Source organism: Gracilinanus agilis, chromosome 3 (genome assembly GCF_016433145.1).
Source record: "Gracilinanus agilis isolate LMUSP501 chromosome 3, AgileGrace, whole genome shotgun sequence".
Classification (NCBI taxonomy): Eukaryota; Metazoa; Chordata; class Mammalia; order Didelphimorphia; family Didelphidae; genus Gracilinanus; species Gracilinanus agilis.
In genome coordinates this window covers 95925943-95945773 of record NC_058132.1, presented here as the reverse complement: position 1 = coordinate 95945773, position 19831 = coordinate 95925943, and the positions used below count along the sequence as shown (strand labels likewise).

General features: G+C 38.9%; 1 protein-coding gene across 1 annotated transcript in view; it reads left to right on the top strand.

Moving 5' to 3' along the window:
- XRRA1 (X-ray radiation resistance associated 1) overlaps window positions 1-19831 on the top strand; it is an 86634-nt gene that overhangs the window by 50095 nt on the left and 16708 nt on the right. Inside the window, exons 6-9 of the mRNA XM_044665989.1 lie at window positions 1673-1770; window positions 12317-12450; window positions 17661-17789; window positions 18781-19025. Coding sequence (XP_044521924.1) covers window positions 1673-1770; window positions 12317-12450; window positions 17661-17789; window positions 18781-19025 — 606 coding nt within the window. The remainder of the gene's footprint in view (window positions 1-1672; window positions 1771-12316; window positions 12451-17660; window positions 17790-18780; window positions 19026-19831) is intronic.

The window sequence follows — 19831 nt, the reverse complement described above, 5'->3', positions numbered from 1 at the left end:
TCTGGTAATTTGAATATTACTTTGCTTTCTTATTGATGAAAACCTTAATATGTCCAATCCTCTTTTCCTGACTTAAAATTGAATACAGTTAGATTTCTGCCAATTAAAAATTCTGGAAGGTCATCATTCTTGCACAATAGAAAGGATTGGAAAAGGAGGTGAAGGATGTGGGTTCAAGCACCTCTCCTACCTATGACTTCCATGACCTTGAGCTAATCACTTCTTCTGGTTGGGCCTCAGTTTCCTACTCTGTCAGATTAAATGATCTCTAAGAGTCCTTCTAGCCCAAACATTCTGTGGCTTGTGTCCAAGGGCTCTTCCAATTCTGCCATTATAAGATCCTGTTTACCATACTAGGGAAGGGTGTTGTTTTTTTTAATTCTGCTATTTCTACTAAATTTTTGACATAAACTTCTTTTCTTGTCACTTGTCTCTTTTTGCTAAAAAGTAGATACAAAAAAATCTAAGAATAATTGCTTATATTTGTATAGAATTTTATATTCTACAAAGTGTTTTTATAATGCATAGAATCATAGATTCTAATACTCTGTAATTTTAAGATTCTATGATTCTAAAATTCTGTGATCTTATTAGATTCAATAATTCTATGAGATCAACTGTGAACAATTCCAAGATTATTTTCTAATTTAAAGATTCTTACTACTTCAACACTTCAAAGGTCTGTGACTCTGGAATCTGGGTATTCCATTCAAGGGCACAAATTTCGACCCTTGTACAACTTAGTAGATGGTTTGGGGGAATTGCTAAGGACTGAAAAAATTCATCATTTCTGGCCAACCTGGCATTAAGTCTTTTATTGTGTCACTGGGCCTGTCCTCAAAGCCTTTCCAGGTTTCCAGGGACTACCTGGGTTTGTATTCTACTAACTTGACCTTTGAACACCTAGGGTCACCTCCTTGGGGTGAGAATGCGTTAGATAAGGACATTAATAGAAGATCAGTGACTAAGCTTGTTTGAACTTGAGTCTATTATTCAGAGGCAGCTAGGTGGTTTGGTGGATCGAGAGCCAAACCTAAAACTAGGAGTGTAGGGCTCAAATCTGGCCTCAGACACTTCTTAGCTGTGTGACCCTGGCAAGTCACTTAATTCCATTGCCTAGCTCTTATCACTCTGCCAGGCAGATAAGAGCTAAGCAATCAGAAAAGTAAGTAAAGAAAGTAAGGGTTTTTTAAAAAGAGTTTATTATTCTATACTTTTTATAATGCTATAATTCTGAGACTTTATAATTCTAAATATGTTTGAGTCTATAATAGTCTCTGATTCTAAGATTTTACTGTTTTGGAATCAAAATAATAAAATCTTAGAATCAGAGACTATTCTCATGATTCTGACTCTATATCACAAAAATAAGAATAGTTTGGATTGTCAAGTAGAGTATAAGTTCCCTGAAACCAGGGGCCATCTCTTATTTTTCTTTTTATTCCTAGCACTAAGCATCTCTGCCCATAGTAAGTCCTCAATAAATCCATAATGAATTAGAATGTTCTTTACAAGTTAATGGCAATAGCCATCTAATGCAAACCAACAAAACTGAATTTTCTATTGTGTAGATTTATTTTCCTTGGCTTTTCTATTCAATGTATGGTTTTTTAACTCTAAGTGTCTCTGAGATGAAAGATGCAGATGTTCTATTTCTCATTTCCCCATTTAGAGACATTTCACACATTTCCTGCTATAAAAGAATTGGAACTTTGTTTCAACGGAATAAAAACTGTCTCCATCAAGATGGGAGAATTTCGATTCTTGGAAGTAAGTCTGGAGACATGGTGTCCTTAGAGAAGGTGCCTATCTTGTCATCTCTCTGATGGTGGGTATAGAACTCCCTTCTCACAGGAAGTGTTAAAACTATGCTGAGTATTATCTTTTTATTGCTAATTCAGTACCTTTCAGAGATAAATTTGAAATAAAATTGAAGCTAAATCATGCTATGGGGGCTGTCACACTTTTGGAGCCTGAAGACAATTCATCTTATTGGCTCTGTTTCTTTGGGCAATCATTTTTCTCCTCTGGGACTCAGTTTTCTCCTCTGCAAAATGGATGTAATAGTAGTCAAACTTTCTATCTTACAAGTTTGAGTATGAGGATTTATGAAAGAATGTCTGTGAATTGAGTAACCACAAAATGTTATATGAATTGTGAACTTCGATAATGATGACAAAATATCTTCCAGATAATGAAAGCTTATGTATTTATGCACAAAACCTATGATTCTTTTCATCAAATTCTAGGAGAATCCCTCTAAAATGTATTTGATATATAACATATGACCTAGCACCTCATGCTCTGAGATTACATATACCTGGTTTGAACTTGGAGGCACATCCTCACTCACCCTCACAAACACCTCAGTCATTCTGTCTTTGACTCATTAAAAAAAAAACTGCTTGTTATTGTTTAGCATATATATATATATATATACATATATATATATATATATGTATATATATATATATATATGAAACACTTCACGACCCCACTGGAGTTTTCTTAGCAAAGATTCTAAAGTAGTTTGCCATTTCCTTCTCCAGTTCATTTTACAGATGAAGAAACTAAGGCAGAGAGTTAGGTAGCTTGTTTAGGGTCCAAAAGCTAGTAATCATTGGAGGCCAGACTTGAACTCAGAAGAGGAATTTTCCTGACTCCAAGCTTGGCACTCTAACCACTATACCACCTGGATGCCTCTGAGATCACTTTACTTACCCAGAAGTTACTCTAGGAAATCTCAGAGTAGAGTTCAACTATACCTCCCAGCAACTCCCCCTATGAGTCCTCAAGAAATAATGCATATATCAGGATAGAACAATCTTTATTTTATACCAGAAAAACTACTTATCCATTTTCTTCAAGAGACTGGCACTTCTGAGCAACTCTTCTCCCTACAAAAGGGATCTGTCGCCAAGCTGGACAGCTAGGTGGCACAGTGGATAGAGTGCCCAGCCTGAAGTCAGGAAGAGTCATCTTCCTAAATTCAGTTTGGCCTCAAAGACACTCATCACTAGCTGTGTGACTCTGGGCATGTCACTTAACTCTGTTTGCCTCAGTTTCCTCATGTGTAAAATGAATTGGACAAGGAAATGGCCAACCACTCCAGTATCTTTGCCAAGAAAATCCCAAATGGGGTCACCAAGACTTGGACTTGACTGAACAACAATCTCTGAGCTATCAGACTTAAGGGAGCTAGAAACAACCCCAAGGCTGGTGCTGCACTGAGTTTCTCTTCATCTCTCCAAGAGGCTGTTACAGTTGAAGAATACTTCCCTCTTAAACACCCCTCTCCATGGCTTCTAAATCTTAAGCTGAACAGTCACACCCTGGGACTAGGGAATTTTCTTCTTGGGCCAATATTGGCAAGAGTTCATGCAATTTTCAGGTGTCTCTGCCCCAAGGCAAGCTATTAGTAATTTAAGATGGAAGTTTCATCACCACCAAGACTCCTGGGAGCCTGGTCTTAACTCTTGGGATCTCTTAACTGACTGACCTTGGGAAAAATGAAATGGTTGCTCTACGGTGGAGACTCCCTTTTATAGCCCAGCACAGAGGGGTGGCTCCTCTCACAGCAGCTTTTGTGATGATTGTAAGCCTCCGTGATTTATTCAGAGTAGTGATATCTTCAGCATTTGAGAGGTGAGGGAAGAGATATTTCTCCACACATACAATAAATGGCTCCAGGCTTCTGCCTGAGTACTTATGTGGCAGGGGACACAGTGGTAACGCTGCCACTTACTAGCTACTGGACCTTGGGTCAATCACTGTCTGAGCCTCAGTTTCCTCATGTATAAAATGGAGATCATCATGCTAGGTCAAGAGTTGTTGCAACCTTAAAGTGCTATAGTAACAAAAACTCTTGTTATTGAATTGCTTTCCGTCATGTTTCTGTCTCATACCTTGCTCTTTGGAGTAGCCAAGAGCTGGCCAAATATTCCTCCTTTTAGGAGCAACCTTCTTCCTGCTAATTCCTCACATCTTTTCCACTGTGATAGGAATCCAGATGACCAAGTTAATAGAATTGTGTGTGAAATAAAAATAAATGGCCTTTGAGTGATCAAGTCCATGAGCCTTCATTCATTCAGTGTACTCCATGTATGTATTTATTTAGTTCAGTTTCCTTTGTTTCCTTCTAGTTTCTCAAAAATAATAACAATAACTTACCTATTTCCTGTCTGACCTTGGGTAAGTCACTTGGATTCTGAGCTTTAGTTTCCTTTCCTATAAAGTAGGAATACTAGTACTCGCACTATTTACCTTGTTAGAAAATGCTTTATAAACAGTAAAACCCTATATAAATGTGAGCACCTATTATTACTTATGTAGAGTCTTATTACTTTACATAGTGCTCTGTCCGCCTCATCTCTCTGTGGTGCTTTGAGCTGAAAGGGATTTTATAGATGATTTTGTAGAGCATACTCATTTTCTACACAAAGACAAATGGAGGGGACAGCTGGGTGGCTCAGTGGATTGAAAGCCAGGCCTAGAGCCAGGAGTTCCTGGGCTCAAATCTGGCCTCAGACACTTCCTGGCTGTTTGACCCTGGGCAAGTCACTTAACGTCCATTCCTTAGCCTTTACTGTTTTTCTATCTTGGAACCAATATACACTATTGATTCTAAGATGGAAGATAAAGGGAAAGTAAGGGTTTTTTTAAAAAGGCAAATGGAAGCACAGAGTAGCCAGGCCACTTGACCAAGGGTACACAACAAATCTGTGGCAGAACTGGAACTGAATTCCTTGAGCCTTGACCCCAAGTAGAAGGCTCCACTAGATTTCAAGCCAGGAACACCTCTCCCCACTCCCCACCCCGCCATACTGCCTTCCTCAGCAGTGTTCCAGATTGATGAAATTCACAAATCAAGACATCACCCTGGGAGGCAGCTGGGTTGCTCAGTGGATTGAGAGCCAGGCCTAGAGACAGGAGGTCCTGGGTTCAAATCCGGCCTCAGACACTTCCCAGCTGTGTGACCCTGGGCAAGTCACTTGATCCCCATTGCCTACCCTTACCACTCTTCTGCCTTGGAACTGATACACAGTATTACTATACATATTTACACTATACAGCCCATATCCCCCAACCTTTTTGCATGGAATTTTGCAATTAATGGGAGGGTGGGATAATCCCTCCTCATCCTCTCCTCACTTTTTCATCAGCTGAAAGTGATCTCTGCCTCCTCAATTTTCTCCTGACATTGTGTGGCAATCTCCTCTGCCTCCATCACAGTCTCTCTAGCATACACATGTTTTTCCTCTTGATAAATTGTAATTTCCTTGAAGACATATATTGAGTCATTTAAATTTGTGTATCCTCAGCTTAGCACACTAGCAGGTATTTAGTCAATATTTATTGGGTTAAATTGAATAAATTAAAGAGGAAATAAGATGGGAAGGGGGAGGGCTAATAGGGAATTCCTCCCAGCATTCAACCTTGGAAGCTACTGACCACATTCAGTCCTGGCAGACATTCTCAAAGTAGAGAGTTAAAATGACAGCTTCCATTTCTCTAGTATTTTCCTTGTGAAGTAGGCAGATGAGCATTATAATTATTTCCATCTTCCAGATGAACAAACTGAGGTTCAGGGTGATCAGAAAACCCACTCAAGGTCACATAAACAGCAAGTGATAAAAAGTTAAGCAAGTATAGGGGGCAGCTGGGTAGCTCAGTGAATTGAGAGCCAGGCCTAGAGACCGGAGGTCCTAGGTTCAAATCCGGCCTCAGACACTTCCCAGCTGTGTGACCCTGGGCAAGTCACTTGACCCCCATTCCCTACCCTTACCATTCTTTTGCCTTGGAGCCAATACACAGAAGTTAAGGGTTTAAAACTAAAAAAAAAAAAAAAAAAAAAAAAAAAAAAAAAAGTTAAGCAAGTAACTATTGTATATTAACCTGTTTAGGAATAAGCCTCAGTAGCCCCATTCAATTATTCTCTATCAAAAGATGAAGCCTGAAGTCCCATTTAATTTGAGAGAAGGCCAAGGTTCCCAAGGCAAATCGACAAAAAGTATTCTCCTCTTAGCCAATTGTTCATTTGTTTTGATCTACTAATAACTCATAGGGGCTTTCTAAGGAAAAACAGCAGACCAGTCATGAGCTGGAAAATACTCTGAACAGATACTGTCATGGTGATAGACTCAGGAGGAATCCTGAGATTCATGGAATTCGTGATTACTGAATGCTAACCACCTCCTAGCCACTAACTGGTTCCTGCATGACCTCAGAGAAGTCTCTCCCTTCCTACATTCATGGATTGTCAGAGTTGGAAGTGACTTTGGAGGTACTAAGTTTTACCTCCTCTTTGTATAAAGGAGAAAATTGAGACCCAGAGAAGGAAGGGACTTACCCAGGGTCTCACAGCTAGTGGCCAGGCCAGAACTCAAATCCCATAACTCCTGATTCTTACTTCAATGTTTTTTCCACCACTACCTCCTGCTTCTCAGGAGACATGTTTACATTACCCTCCCACTTGGCTTGGAAAATGGAGCAGGGTAGGATGTATTAGATGGGATAGTATTTAAGGCTTCCTCTCCTTCTTAGAGTCTGTATCCTAGGAGTGAATGGAGAAGGGATCTATAGTGCACTTTATAAAAATAGCATTTTAAATGAAGAAGCGGGTAAGGTGGGCCTGATAAGTTGGGATTTTTCTCCTTCTTAAGTGATAGAGAAGGCTCTGATGGTAAGAGGCCAAGGGTAGGATTTCTAGGAATATAGCTTATAAAACACCCTTCTCCGTAATCTGGCCCTCTCTGAGTGCAACCATGGAACAGATCCAATTGGCTTCTGTGAACAGAATTCATTCCACTGGAGCCCAACATGTCTAAGAAAGTTCTATTAAAAGAGCCATCAGTGGCCTCCCATCCCCACTACTTTCCCACTCCATCTTCACCTTCAATGCACAGCTGGGACATCGCCTTCTCCTTTGCTCTCTGCTAGACCTACAACCCCATTCTAACCCTTCCCTTCTTTCCCCAGCTAAGGGTGATCTGTCCTTTGGATCTCAAACATCACTCTTTCTGACCTCTCATGAGCACTAATCATTTTCTAGGTCATGTTGTACTTGACTGTGAAATCAGTATTAAGTCACACCTCTAAGCCTGGATGTTAAAATATCCTGTCTCATATAGTTCCCCTAATGCAATCTATGTTCTACTATGCCATGAACTTGCCCTACATTTTCCTGCTTACAAAATCCCTATGACCTGGGATGTTCTCTCCACCACCCATCTCTACCCCAACCCCTACTCATCTGTACCGATTGCCCAGACTCTGGCTCTAGGAACAGTTCCATCCTACAAGGCAGAGCTCTGGAATCTAGCTCTTTCTAGAAGCTCTTGGTGAGGTCAGAAGTCAAGAGAAATTGCATCTCCCCACTCTAAAACTTCATAGTTTTTTATATTCATGTAATACACTTACTATGCTTTAGTTATTTGCATAATTATTTCATCTTCCTTACTAGATTGTAAGATTTATGATGACAGGAATGCTCTTATTCGTTATACTTCTTCTAGAGACTGTACAAGGCTTTGTTAATAGTTGATGCTCAATATATATTTGTTGAATTAAACTGATAGTACTAGGTTTTATTTGAGAATTAGGGGCCTGAATTTTATACCTTCTATTGTATTCCATCCATAACCCCTGCCTTTACTTAAATTGTGCTTCTGCCTTACTATATATATATATGCCTTCAAAACCAGAATAGGCAAGCCCTCTCTAAGCCTTGTATTCAGTCACTTTCAGTCACATCTGACTCTCTGTGAGCCCATTTGGGATTTTCTTGGAAAAGATACTGGAGGGGGTTTGCCATTTCCTTCTTCAGATAATTTCACAGATGAGGAAACTGAGACAAACAAGGGTTTGTCTCAGTTACATAGCTAGTAAGTGTCTGAGGTCAGATTTGAACTCAGGAAGATGAGCCTGATTCTAAGCCTAATGATCTATCCAATGAACCACCTAGCTGCCCATGCCTTTGTTTCTTCATCTTTAAAATGAAAGAGCTGGTCTTATTGCCTCCTTAGGTCCTTTTTAGATGTAAATTTATGATCCCACATCCTAAGCCTCTACCCCTCTTTATGAGATGCTGTAGCCACAAAAAATGCATCCCCTGTTGGCCAACTCTCTGGAGATAAACATTCCCATACAACACTGGGCAGGCCTTGGGATGATGGACACCTAGTCCACTGCAGAACCTGTATACAAAAGACTTTCCAATTTAACAAGCCCATTCAGAGCTGACAATTCACAGGCATAGCTTTTACAAGCATAAGATCCCTCCCAACTAAAGAGATTTGAATGAAGATGTTTTAACCACAGTGGAAAATGAATTGCCCTATTCCTAAACCCTTTCTAAGGAGCCAGAATTCCCACCATTTCATATCTCACACATACAAGACATCTTCTTTAATGTCTATTTTATTTAGCATTTATAGAAAGTAATCTAACATCTAAACAAGGGATCACTGACTTTATTCATTTATTCAACATTTACTAAATACCAACTATTTTCAGAGCCGTTTGTTCCTTGCTGGGTATAAAACAGGGAAAAGTATGGTTTTGGTTGAACTAAATATTTAAAAAGGTAGTCACCAGGAATTGAATAAATATCAATTCCAAAATGAATTTTTAGTAATTTATTTATAAAATATAGGAGAGAGTGAAAGTAGAGAAATGAGAAAGGGCAAAGTAAGAGATCTAGCTTAATGAACTAGATTATGTGTTCAAGTCTTGGCTTTACTCAGGCAGGGTTCCAGAGGCCCCAGCTGGAGAGCCTAAAAGTCAATTAACAAGGGTTTTAGCGATGAGGTCTCCTACTAATCAAGGGCCCCTCAGAGGCTAGTACCTCCAGGGAAGCTAAGGGAGTCATTCCTTTTCATTCACCACATGTGTTCTAAGAAATTTAAGAACATTCTCACAAAGTCCAAGGTCCCAGCCAGAGCTCCTCCAGGTCCAGTTCCAGGCAGAAGAGGTGAAGAAGCTCTTTAACAGGAAGTTGTCACTCCCTTTTAAAAGCACTTCTTTTGTGCCACTTCCTGTGCCTTCCTTCTAGTTTACATGTCTAAGCACAACAGATACTTTGCTTAGGACTTCCCTGAGGACAGTCAGTCAATTCTGATTCGTCACCACTCTTGCACACATGGGTTACAGACTTCCCCACTTGAGAATTAAGTGGTGGTGTTTACATTTTTAGTGACTAAATCTAAAAATGGGCAGGGTAGGTTTAATCTCATTATCACATGGGGGAGATACAGAATTTAGAAAAGACATAGTTTAGACCCAGTCTTTTGTGGAACCTATAGTCTAGAAGAGAAATAAGACATAAATACATCTTGACCATTGTCACTGTAAGAATACTTTCCATTTTTACAGCACTTCAAGATCTACAAAGTGTTCTCTTCCTAAAGATTCTGTGAGGCAATAGTACCAAGAATAGTGTTTCTGGTTCACAAATGAAGAAATGGAGAGATGAAATAACCTTCCCTGAGATCATATAACTAATAAGACTAGAATTGGGCCCAAATCCTCTGACTCCATGTTCAAGGTTCTATCCACCATACAACACTGTCTCACATAATACTAAATGATGCTCGTATTAGAAAGGAGCAAAAAACCTTACAGAAGATAAGGGGAGGTTTTCTGAAGGAGATGGCATGTGAGTTGGCTAGGAATTTACTAAGGAGAGGAGAGGATGCTCCAGTCAAAAGCATTTACTTTTTTTTTTTAATCCTTACCTTCCATATGAGAATCCATGCTAAGTATTGATTCCAAAGCAGAAGAAGAGTAAGGATTAGACAATTGGGGTTGAATGACTTGCCCAAGTCACACAGCCAGGAAGTATCTGAGGCCACATTTGAACCCAGGACCTCCCATCTCCAGGCCTGGCTCCTTATCCACTGCCACTGAGCCATCTAGCTTCCTCTGGCATCATTCACTTTAAAAAGCCTGTCCGGTGCCTTCCATGGTTATATGGGCCAAACTACTGTGTAGTCATCCAAGAAACTGAATGTGGACTCTTAAATTAGATATAATACCTGGCCTCAGAGATCTTTCAGTCTAGTTAGAAGAAAAGATATAGACAGATAATTCCACATAAATTATCATGTGAGTTGTACAATGGAGAAGTTCAAACAAAATACTCTGAAAGAATGAGTAAAAAAGCATTTTATTAGACATTCTCTGCTGAGTAGGGGATCTAAATGCCTATTATGTGCCAGGTACAGTGCTAAGAGTTGGAACACAAATATAGTGAACCTATTCTCAAGCTTGTTTTCTAACTAAAGAAATGAGGATGTATATAAATATATTGGAATAAATTTAAGGAGAATCTACAAGTTTGGGAAGGAGAACACTAGTAGCCAGGGAGGGGATCAGAAAAGACTTCATGCAGAAGGTGGTCTTTGAGGTGCATTTTGAAGGAAAAGAGGGACTCATTGAGGTGGAGATGAAAGGAAGTTACATATAGGGATGGGAGATGATGAGCGCAAAGGTAGAAAAAAAGGCAATGCCAAGAACAGATGAATTAAGTAAATTGGGCTAGATTACAGAGTATGGAGGAAGGAAAAATCACATGTCACAATGACTGGAGGGGCAGCTAGGTAGCTCAGTGGATAGGGAGCCAGGGCTAGAGACTGAAAGATTCTGGGTTCAAATCTAGCCTTAGATACTTCCCTGCTGAGTGATCCTAGACAAGTTACTTAGTCCTTACTGCTCTTCTGCCTTGGAATCAATACTTAGTATCAATTCTAAGACAGAAGATAAGGGTTTTATAAAATTATAATAATATTACTAGAAAGACAGAATGGGATACAGTTGCATATGATTTTAGAAACTAAACAAAGGAGTTTATATTTGATTGTACAGATCCTAGGAGAGCAGCTAGGTGGCACAGTGGATAGAATGTCAGGCCAGAAGTCAAGAAGACCTCTAGCCTCAAACCCCTATTAGCTGTGTGAACCTAGGTAAGTCACTTAATCCTGTTTGCCTCAGTTCCTCCACTGTAAAATGAACTGGAGAAGGAAATGGCAAACCATTCCAGTCTCTTTGCAAAGAAAACCCCAAATAGAGTCCAGAAGAACCAGACACGACTGAAATGACTAAACAACAAATGCAAACTATAGGAAAGCCTTTGGAGAAACAGGTCCTATTTGCACTTAAGGGGAAATCAGTTTGGTAACCATGTAGGGAATAGACTGAAGTAAGGAGAGACTTGAGTCAGGAAAACCAATTAGAAAACTGTTGTAAAATGTTAAGGAGCCAATGACATGGTAGCTATTTGGGAAAAAAGAGACAGGCTCAGATGTAAAATGTGGAATTAGAAAGCAAGATTTGGCAACTAGATAGATATATGAGATGAGGGAAACTGAGGAGTTAATAATACTAAAGTTACCAGCTTGGGTAAACCTGGAAAAATGGTGGTTCCTTCAAAAGAAACAAAGAAGTTTGAAGAAGGGTTGAGTTTAGGGCGAAAGATATGGAATTTAGACATGAGTTTGAGATGTTTCTAATGTATCCCATTTGAAATGTCCAAGAGACAGTTTGTGGTGCAGGATTGAAGCTCAAGTATTGAAAACTGGGGCTAGATATATAGGTCTGGGAGTCATCCAGAGAGAAATGATCATTAAAGCCACGGGAGCTGATGAAGTCACCAAAAGAAATAATGTAGTAAGAAGAATAAGGGCAACTATGATGGTTAGGGGACGTGATATGGATAAAAATGAATGAAAGAGGCTGAAAAGGCTGTATACAGTGCAACTCATATGGTGGAATAGTGGCCAGGGAGTGATAGTTTGGTTTGGAAAATTACAGAGATGAAGAATGGAGCCACAGGGAAGTAGAGTGACATACCCTTTCCAGGAGTGGCAACATTGTTCGATGATGGTTTCCAACCTGGAAGGAGTAGGAAGAGGGATTGAGAATATATACCTGATGGTTTGGCAGCTGGTGAAAGTCTGGAAAGCGAAGGAAACCATGTAGGGAACCCAAACCTAGACATGGTGATCAAATGAGACACCTGCCAGTTGGGACAATGGGGCCCCAGGGTGGGAGTGCTGGGTTTGAAAGGATTATTGTGGCCTCTGGGCTTGGTTTTTGTGAGATTCAAGATTCAAGGAAGGGAATATCTCCCTTTAGCTGGGGTTTGGGGCAGGTTTCCTGGAGAAGTAGCTCCTGAGTTGGACTTAAAGGATGGGAAGGAAGGGAGAGATAATATATAGTTTTTAAGATTAGCAGGATTTCTTCCCAGGGGTGTTTTATTACAGTACACAATATACTATAACTTTTGGATGCTTTTTTCCCTCTCTTTTTGGATCTTTAGCGCCTGGATCTTTCATTCAATAACTTGTCTCAAGAGGCCATTCGTGACTTGGGAATTCTGCCTCGCCTTAAGATGTTGCTTCTAACAGGCAATGGGCTTACTTCACTTCCTCCCAACATGGCTGTTACAGAGCCGTAAGTGTCTCTTTCTGACCTAGCTTCAACAGGAGTCCTCATAGAACCTAGAGATCTCCGTTCAACTTGCTTTTCAGACTTACCCTCACAGAGTGAAAGTCTCCTTCTGAAGGGACATCTGACCTGGCTTCAACAAGATTCCCCAATCCCACAGAGTAAAGCTAGGTACATCTCCTTTCAATATGTCTTCCAACCCACCTTCAACATGGTCCACACCCAGACACAAGTGTCTCCTAATTTATTTTCCAATTTACTTTCTTACCTAGTGACAACTGTCAACATTCATGAAAACAAACACATTATAGCCTATTGTATTTTAAGGCTGGGGAGGTACAATGGCTAGGTTAAAAATGATACCTGCTTTAGAATATAGTCTAATGATTAGATAAAATATATATACACATAACCATATTTGAGAGCCTAGAGTCCAGGGAAGTAGTGGATAATATCTGGAAAGCAGCAGCAAGGTGAAAAGAGGTGAGTGGAGTTCATTAAATTGTTTAATTTAATCTTGTGTGCTTGGGTTACCCTGTCTTTGTGTCTTGTTTGCTTTTGACTATTAAACAAATTAAGCTCAAGAGAAAAATGTACTTGTTAATCAATAAATACATATATTAAAGACCTACTGTGTGCTGGGCATTGTGCTAAGTTCTGAGGGTACCAAAAGAGGCAAAGGACTTCAAGGAGCTCCCAGTCTAAAGGGGGAGGCAAAAAGCAAACAAATATGTACAAACAAGCTATATACAGGATTAATGGGAAATACTGGAGAGAAGGCCTTGGGAAAAGCTTACTGTAGAAAGGTGGGGTTTTATCTGAGACTAGAAGGAAGCCAGAGAAACCAAGCAGCAGAGATGAAAGGGGGAGAGAATTCCAGGTATAGGGGATAGCCAGGAGAAATGCTCAGAGCCTAGAGATGGAGTGTTTTGTTCAAAGAATGGCAAGGAGCCCATCGTCACTAGATCAAAGAGTATATTGGGGATGGGGGGGGGGGTGTAGAGTTATGGTGTAAAGGGACTGAAAGGTGGCTGGAATGGGGATGAGATTATAAAGGGATTGAATCCAAATGGACAATCTTGTATATGATCCTAGAGGTGACAGGGAGCTACTGGAGTCTCTTGAGTAAAGGGGTGACTTGGTTAGACCTGAGCTTTAAGAAAATAATTTCATCGACTAAATTGAGGATATCCTGGAGTGGGAAAAGACTTGAGGCAGGCAGACCTCTTCTCTCCCCTAGCAGGCTTTTATAATACCGTAGGCATGAGGTGACGAAGATCTGCACCGGAGTGGCGGAAGTGTCAAAGGAGAAAGGGGGGTTTATTTAAGAGATGTTCCAAAAAGGAAATTGATAGGCTTTAGCAACAAGTTGGGTATTGTGGGGGGAGTGGAAGATACTGAGGAGTTGAGGATGATACTTAGTCTGAGAGACTGGGACAGCAGTCTTATCCTTCATAATAATAGAGAAATTTGGAACAGGAGAAGACATAGAGGGAAAGGTAATTAATTCAGTTTTGGACACGTTGAATTTAAGCTGTTTACTGGACATCTAGTGTGATGTCTAAAAGGAAATTGGAAACTAGAGACTGGAGATCAATAGTTAGGTCTGGACAGGTAGATTTGAGAATCATCAACGTTTTTGTTGTTCAGTCATTTTTAGTCATGACTCCATTTGGGTTGATCAGTGGAACAGATTATGTACGTACCATACAGAAGCAAATGAAATTACAAGCCTGGTACTTGATAAATCCCCAAACTCCAGCTATTAGGGTAAAGATTCACTATTGAGGAAAAACTGCTGAGAAAACTGAAAAGTAGTCTGGCAGAAGTCAGGTGTAGACTGATACAATATATATGCCAAAATTTATTCCAAATTGATGTATGATTTATATATAAAAGGTTATATCATGATTGGTTTATAGAAACAAGAAAGAAATTTCTTATTGGACAATTGGATAGGGAAAGAGTTCATGATCAAATGGGATAAAAAGAATTTTGAAGAGTCAGGCCTAGACACAGGAGGTCCTAGGTTCAAACCCAGCCTCAGCCACTTCCCAGCTGTGTGACCCTGGGCAAGTCACTTGACCCCCATTGCCCACCCTTACCACTCTTCCACCTATGAGACAATACACCAAAGTTAAGGGTTTAAAAAGAAACAAAAAAAAAAAAAAAAAAAAAAAAAAAGAATTTTGATAATATAAATGAAACAAAAGGCAATTTTGATAATATAAACATAATTTTGTTGGCCCTTGTTAGGTGAACCCCACACCTGGACAAGAGCTCATTATGGTCCAGAAACCCATCCATAGACACCATCTTTCCTACTAGTTCTTCACAATTTTGTGAAGAAACAAAACATAATTTTGATAATATAAAATTTTAAAGTTTTTTATAAACAAAATTAGAAAAGAAACAGTAAATTGGAAGGAAGGGGAGAATATCTGATAAAGCTCTAATTTCCAAGATGTATGAGGAAACAATCCTAAGTGCTAAGAGTTATAAATGTTCAAAAGATATGAACTTGATCTTTTGAAAAACAGGCACATTAATGTATGTTGGTGGAGCTATGAATGAGTCCTTTTGTTCTGGAAAATAATATGAAATTCTGCCTAAAAAGTTACCTAAAACATACTCTTTGATCCAATGATTCCACTATTAGGTCCATTACACCCCAAAGAAATAAGAAATACATTTTTAAAAAACCTATATGTACAAAAATATTTATTGCAGGTCTTTTTGCAGTGGCAATGAACTAGAAACTAAGGGAATGCCCATTGATTAGGGAATGGCTGACCAAATTATGATAATTGAATGGTTGTGTACTAAAATTTTTTAATTAAAATTTTTTTAATCATGCAAACACTTCCACATTGGTCATTGTTGTAAGAGCAAACTCATACATCACCAAAATCTCCAAATATAGCCATAAATACACTGATGTGAAAGAAAATTCCAAGAGTTTTTTTCTCTGGAGGTAGATACCATTCCCTGTCATAAGTTCTTTCAGGATTGTCCCAGATCATTGCATTGCTGAGAATAGACAAGTTTTCACAGACAATCATCACCCAATGCTGCTTTTAATGTGTACAATGTTCTCCCAGTTCTGTTTATTTTGCTCTGCATTGGTTCCTGCAGATCTTTCCAGCCTTTTCTGAAATCAACTTGCTCTTATAGCACAATAGTATTCCATCACAAAAATTGTACTGAAATTATGGTACATGGAATATTATTGGGCTAAAAGAAATGATTAAAGGAATAGTTTGAATAAGATTTGTATAAACCAGTGCTGAATAAAGTGATCAGGACAAGGAGAGCAATTTATGCCATAATGACAACATTGCAATGATGACATTGAAATACTTAAGAACTCTGACCAATGTAATGATCCACCATGATTCCAAAAAATAGATAAGAAAATATGCCACCCACCTCGTATCAGAGAACTATTGGCCTCAAGATACTGCCTGAAATATAACATTTTTTGGACCTGGTTAGTGTAGGAACATATTTTACTTGCCTGGGTATATTTGTTTCAAGGATTTTGTTTTTCTTTTCTTTTTTCCCCAATGGGGTGAGTAGGAAGGAGTATAAATACAGCCTATTAAATGAAAATCAAATAAAATGTTAAAAATAGGTATGAGAGTCTTCCTGTAAATAAGAAAGATGTACTATCTCTGGAGTAGGTGGTTCTGTGTGCTCTAAGTAGTGGACTCACAAGTACATCTAGATCATGTCATCCAGTAATGGTAAGAAAAAGAATAGTGGTGAATTGTGATTCCTGGTGAAAAGGACCCAAGCCAGCTATTTGAGAACCTGAAATACTCAATAAAAAAGATTTTCCGTCTTCTGGGGCATGTATCTGGAACATGACAAAAACCTCCTAAGATTTATCAAATCTGATAAACACTGTTTGCTTCTATGATTTGAGTGGGGTCAAAGGAAGCTAAAAATCATTGATAAGGATTATGAAGTCTTTAGCAAGAATAATGGAAGACCTTAGGGGCCCAGATAGTCCTTTTATCACTACTGCCAGAAGAGAAATCCAAATCTGGGATGTGAAGAGCTAGTAGGAAAGTGGTGTCTATGAATGGGATATGGGTTTATGGACCATAATGAGCTCTTGTCCAACTATGGAGTTCATCTAACAAAGGTTAGTAAAATTATGTTTGACTGGAATCTTGCAAATATAATAAGAGTTTTATAATAAAAAGGAAGAAGAAAAGAAAAAAAACTGTCCGTGTAAGTCTAATCAACCCTGCTGTAAAAAAAAATGGCAAGTGCCAAGATAAAAGAGAATAACAGAAAAAAGGGTCATTAATTCATAGAAAACAAAATCTAAGAAGAAAAGCAGCAATGAAACTCATGACTGCTAATGTCTACACATGAAGACACAAAGCATGAATAATATATATGGCAAGCTAGTGATCCTAACAAAAAGTGGTTAAATTTGACTAAATCGAGATAACTGAGTCTTGGTGAGATGGAATTCATGATTGGAATTTGACTTTGGTAGGGGTGGATAAAATGATGATGATGATAATGAACAGCAATGAGACAGCAGAACAACTCAACACTTACTTTGTGTCTATTATCTTCTAAGGAAAACCATCTTTGAAAAGGAATAGCTATAACAAAAATGGCTAGTGGGGAAATAGAAACTCAATTTAAGTGAGAAGATGTCCAGTTGCCCTCCCCAGACCTGTGAATTGAAATGTCTAGCATAACATATACTTGGATAGATCTGAGATCTCAGTATATGGATCCTGTCTACTAGTACATCCACATCCCATCTATAATTTAATTCTCCTATGTAATTCTTGTTTATGTGTTTTCATTATTCTTCCTTAGAAGAGTCATCTAATACATTGGAGGCCTATGGTTCTTTTTTACTGTATTGTGAGTGACAGTGTAACCAAGTTATCACAGAACCAGTGCCAAATTTCCAGTCATTCATAAAATCATAGGAATTAGAGCTGAGAGGTCCTGACAGATTATTCAGTCAAACTCCATCATTTGTAGGTAAGGAAACTGAGGCCCAGAAAGGGGAACAGATTTGCCCAAGGTCACACAGCTAGTGAGTGTCAGGACCAAGATCCAAAACCAGATCCACTGACTCCATAGCAGGGCTGGTCCAAAGGTCCATGAGTTTCCCCACAAAAAAGAATTATTCATTTCCAACTTAGAGCAGTAATTCTTTCCAATTTTTGCCTTCATAGGAACCCCTCTGTCATCCGACTAACCAACAAGCGTTATATGCTAAGGTTCCAGGCTCTAGAGACACTAATATTAGATGATAACAAACTCTCTCACCCCAGCTGTTTTGCCAGCCTAGCTGGGCTCAGAAGGTAATGTTGACTCTGAAGGTAATGTGGGTCAGCTCCTCGAAAAGCTTTCCTTTCTGATCTCTTCCCTGATTGTCCCAACCATCTCACTGCCCTATGACATTAAAAGAAGGTCTCAGCCACTGTTTAAGGATTAATTCAGTGTGCTGTAATTTTGTCACAAGATCCTAGAATTTAGAACTGGAAGAAATCTTAAGAGATCATCCAGTCCAAAATGTTCATTGTATAGCAACAGAGACCATGAAAAATCAGTGTCTTCCCCAAGCTCACATCGCTGAGTCATGTAAAAATAGCATTTTAGAGTTAGGAAGTAACATAGATAAAAGTTAGTTTCATCATTTCATTTTATAGATAGAGAAACTGAGACTCAGACAAACTGTCTTGTTGAAATTCACAGCAGTCATAAGGAGCAGAGCCAAGATTAAGATTTGAACCTCAGATCTGATTCTAAGTATGGCTCTTTCCTACTATACAACACTACTTATGAGCCAATAGGGTATAAAAACAGCCAAAAAAGTTGATGGAATTTTAGGTACCAAAATTAGAAGTCTCAAGTTCAGAAAAAGGCAAGTAATGGCCTTAATTTTGTAACTAAAAAAACCTGAGATTTACAGGTGTAAAATGTTTTGTTTCGTTACAAAGCCAGTAAGATCCAGAAATGGAATTCAAATATAGGTTCTCTGATCCCAAGATCTTTATGTTACTTCCTTAATAAAGGAAGCATTATTGTTCTATAATAATGGCTAAGCTTTAATTACTCTCCTTACAAAAAGCCCTTGCATTATGTGGAGAAGGTATCATAGTATTTTCTCCATCTTACAAATTAAGAAATACAGATCAAAATGGTTAAGTGAGTTTTTCAAGGTACAGAGCATTAACAAGTGTTAGAGACACATTGTTTTAAGCCTAGGTAGTTTGACTCCAGGTCAAACACTTTTTCAAATATACCACATTGTCTCCCATTGTTCTTATATTCATCTTTTCCCCTCTTAAGACTGAAGAAATTAAGCATGGAACAAAACAAGATTTTCCGGATCCCATATCTACAACAAGTTCAGTTGCCTAAGTACTGTGATGAATCAACTAAAGGAAAGAATGGTACCCAGAAAGACCAAGGTGGATCTGGCTCCAAACAGAAGCTAACACAAGGTATGACAGGAGCCTTCCTGGAAAGCAAGTCAGGAAAAGGACAGCCAGATTATGCCATATTATCGATGAAAAAGGATGTGGACCGGACAGGTGATTATCTTTTATCCCCAGAGATTTTATTCTGCCCCTGGTTTTATTCAGGCAGAACTTTCAAAAATGCTAAGGTTAGGCCTGAAATATCTCGCCAACATAAATATTCTTTTGGTCATAATCCAAAAACATTGCCAAAATGGAACATCATTATGTCTAAAAACTCAAGATGATGGGTCACTCAAAGGGCCTGGGAGATATGCATAGTGGATATAAATAGGCTGCTACCTATTATTGTCAGTAAACCATACACACAAGACATGTGTGACTAGAGAAGGAGATGGGCTATTTATGGCATGAGAGGTAAAGGAAACTGATGGAAGGCTTGTGCTAAACACCAGAGAGATAAAAAGGGGCAAAAGACAATATCTCCCCTCATGGAGCTTACAGTATAATTGGGGAGATCACATGCAAACAAATATATACAAAGCAAGTTATATATACAGGAAAAACGGAATATAATTAAAAGAGGGAATTTGCTAGAATTAAGAAGGGTTAGGGAAGACTTCCTAGAGAAGGTGAGATTTTAATAGGGATTTAAAGGAAGCCAGAGGTCCAGTTGTCAGAGTAGAAGAGAATGGGAGACAGCTAGTGAAAATGCCTGAAGCCTAGAGGTGGTGTCTTGTTCATAGAACAAGGAGGAAGCCAGGGTCATCGGATTAGAGTACGTGTTGGTTTAGTTAGGTATAAGAAGACTGGAAAGGTAGAGAAGGGCCAGGTTATGAAGGGCTTTGAATGCCAAACAGAACCGATATAATTCACTGGCACCCATGAGATACCATGAGAACGCAAAAGAGATTTCCAAC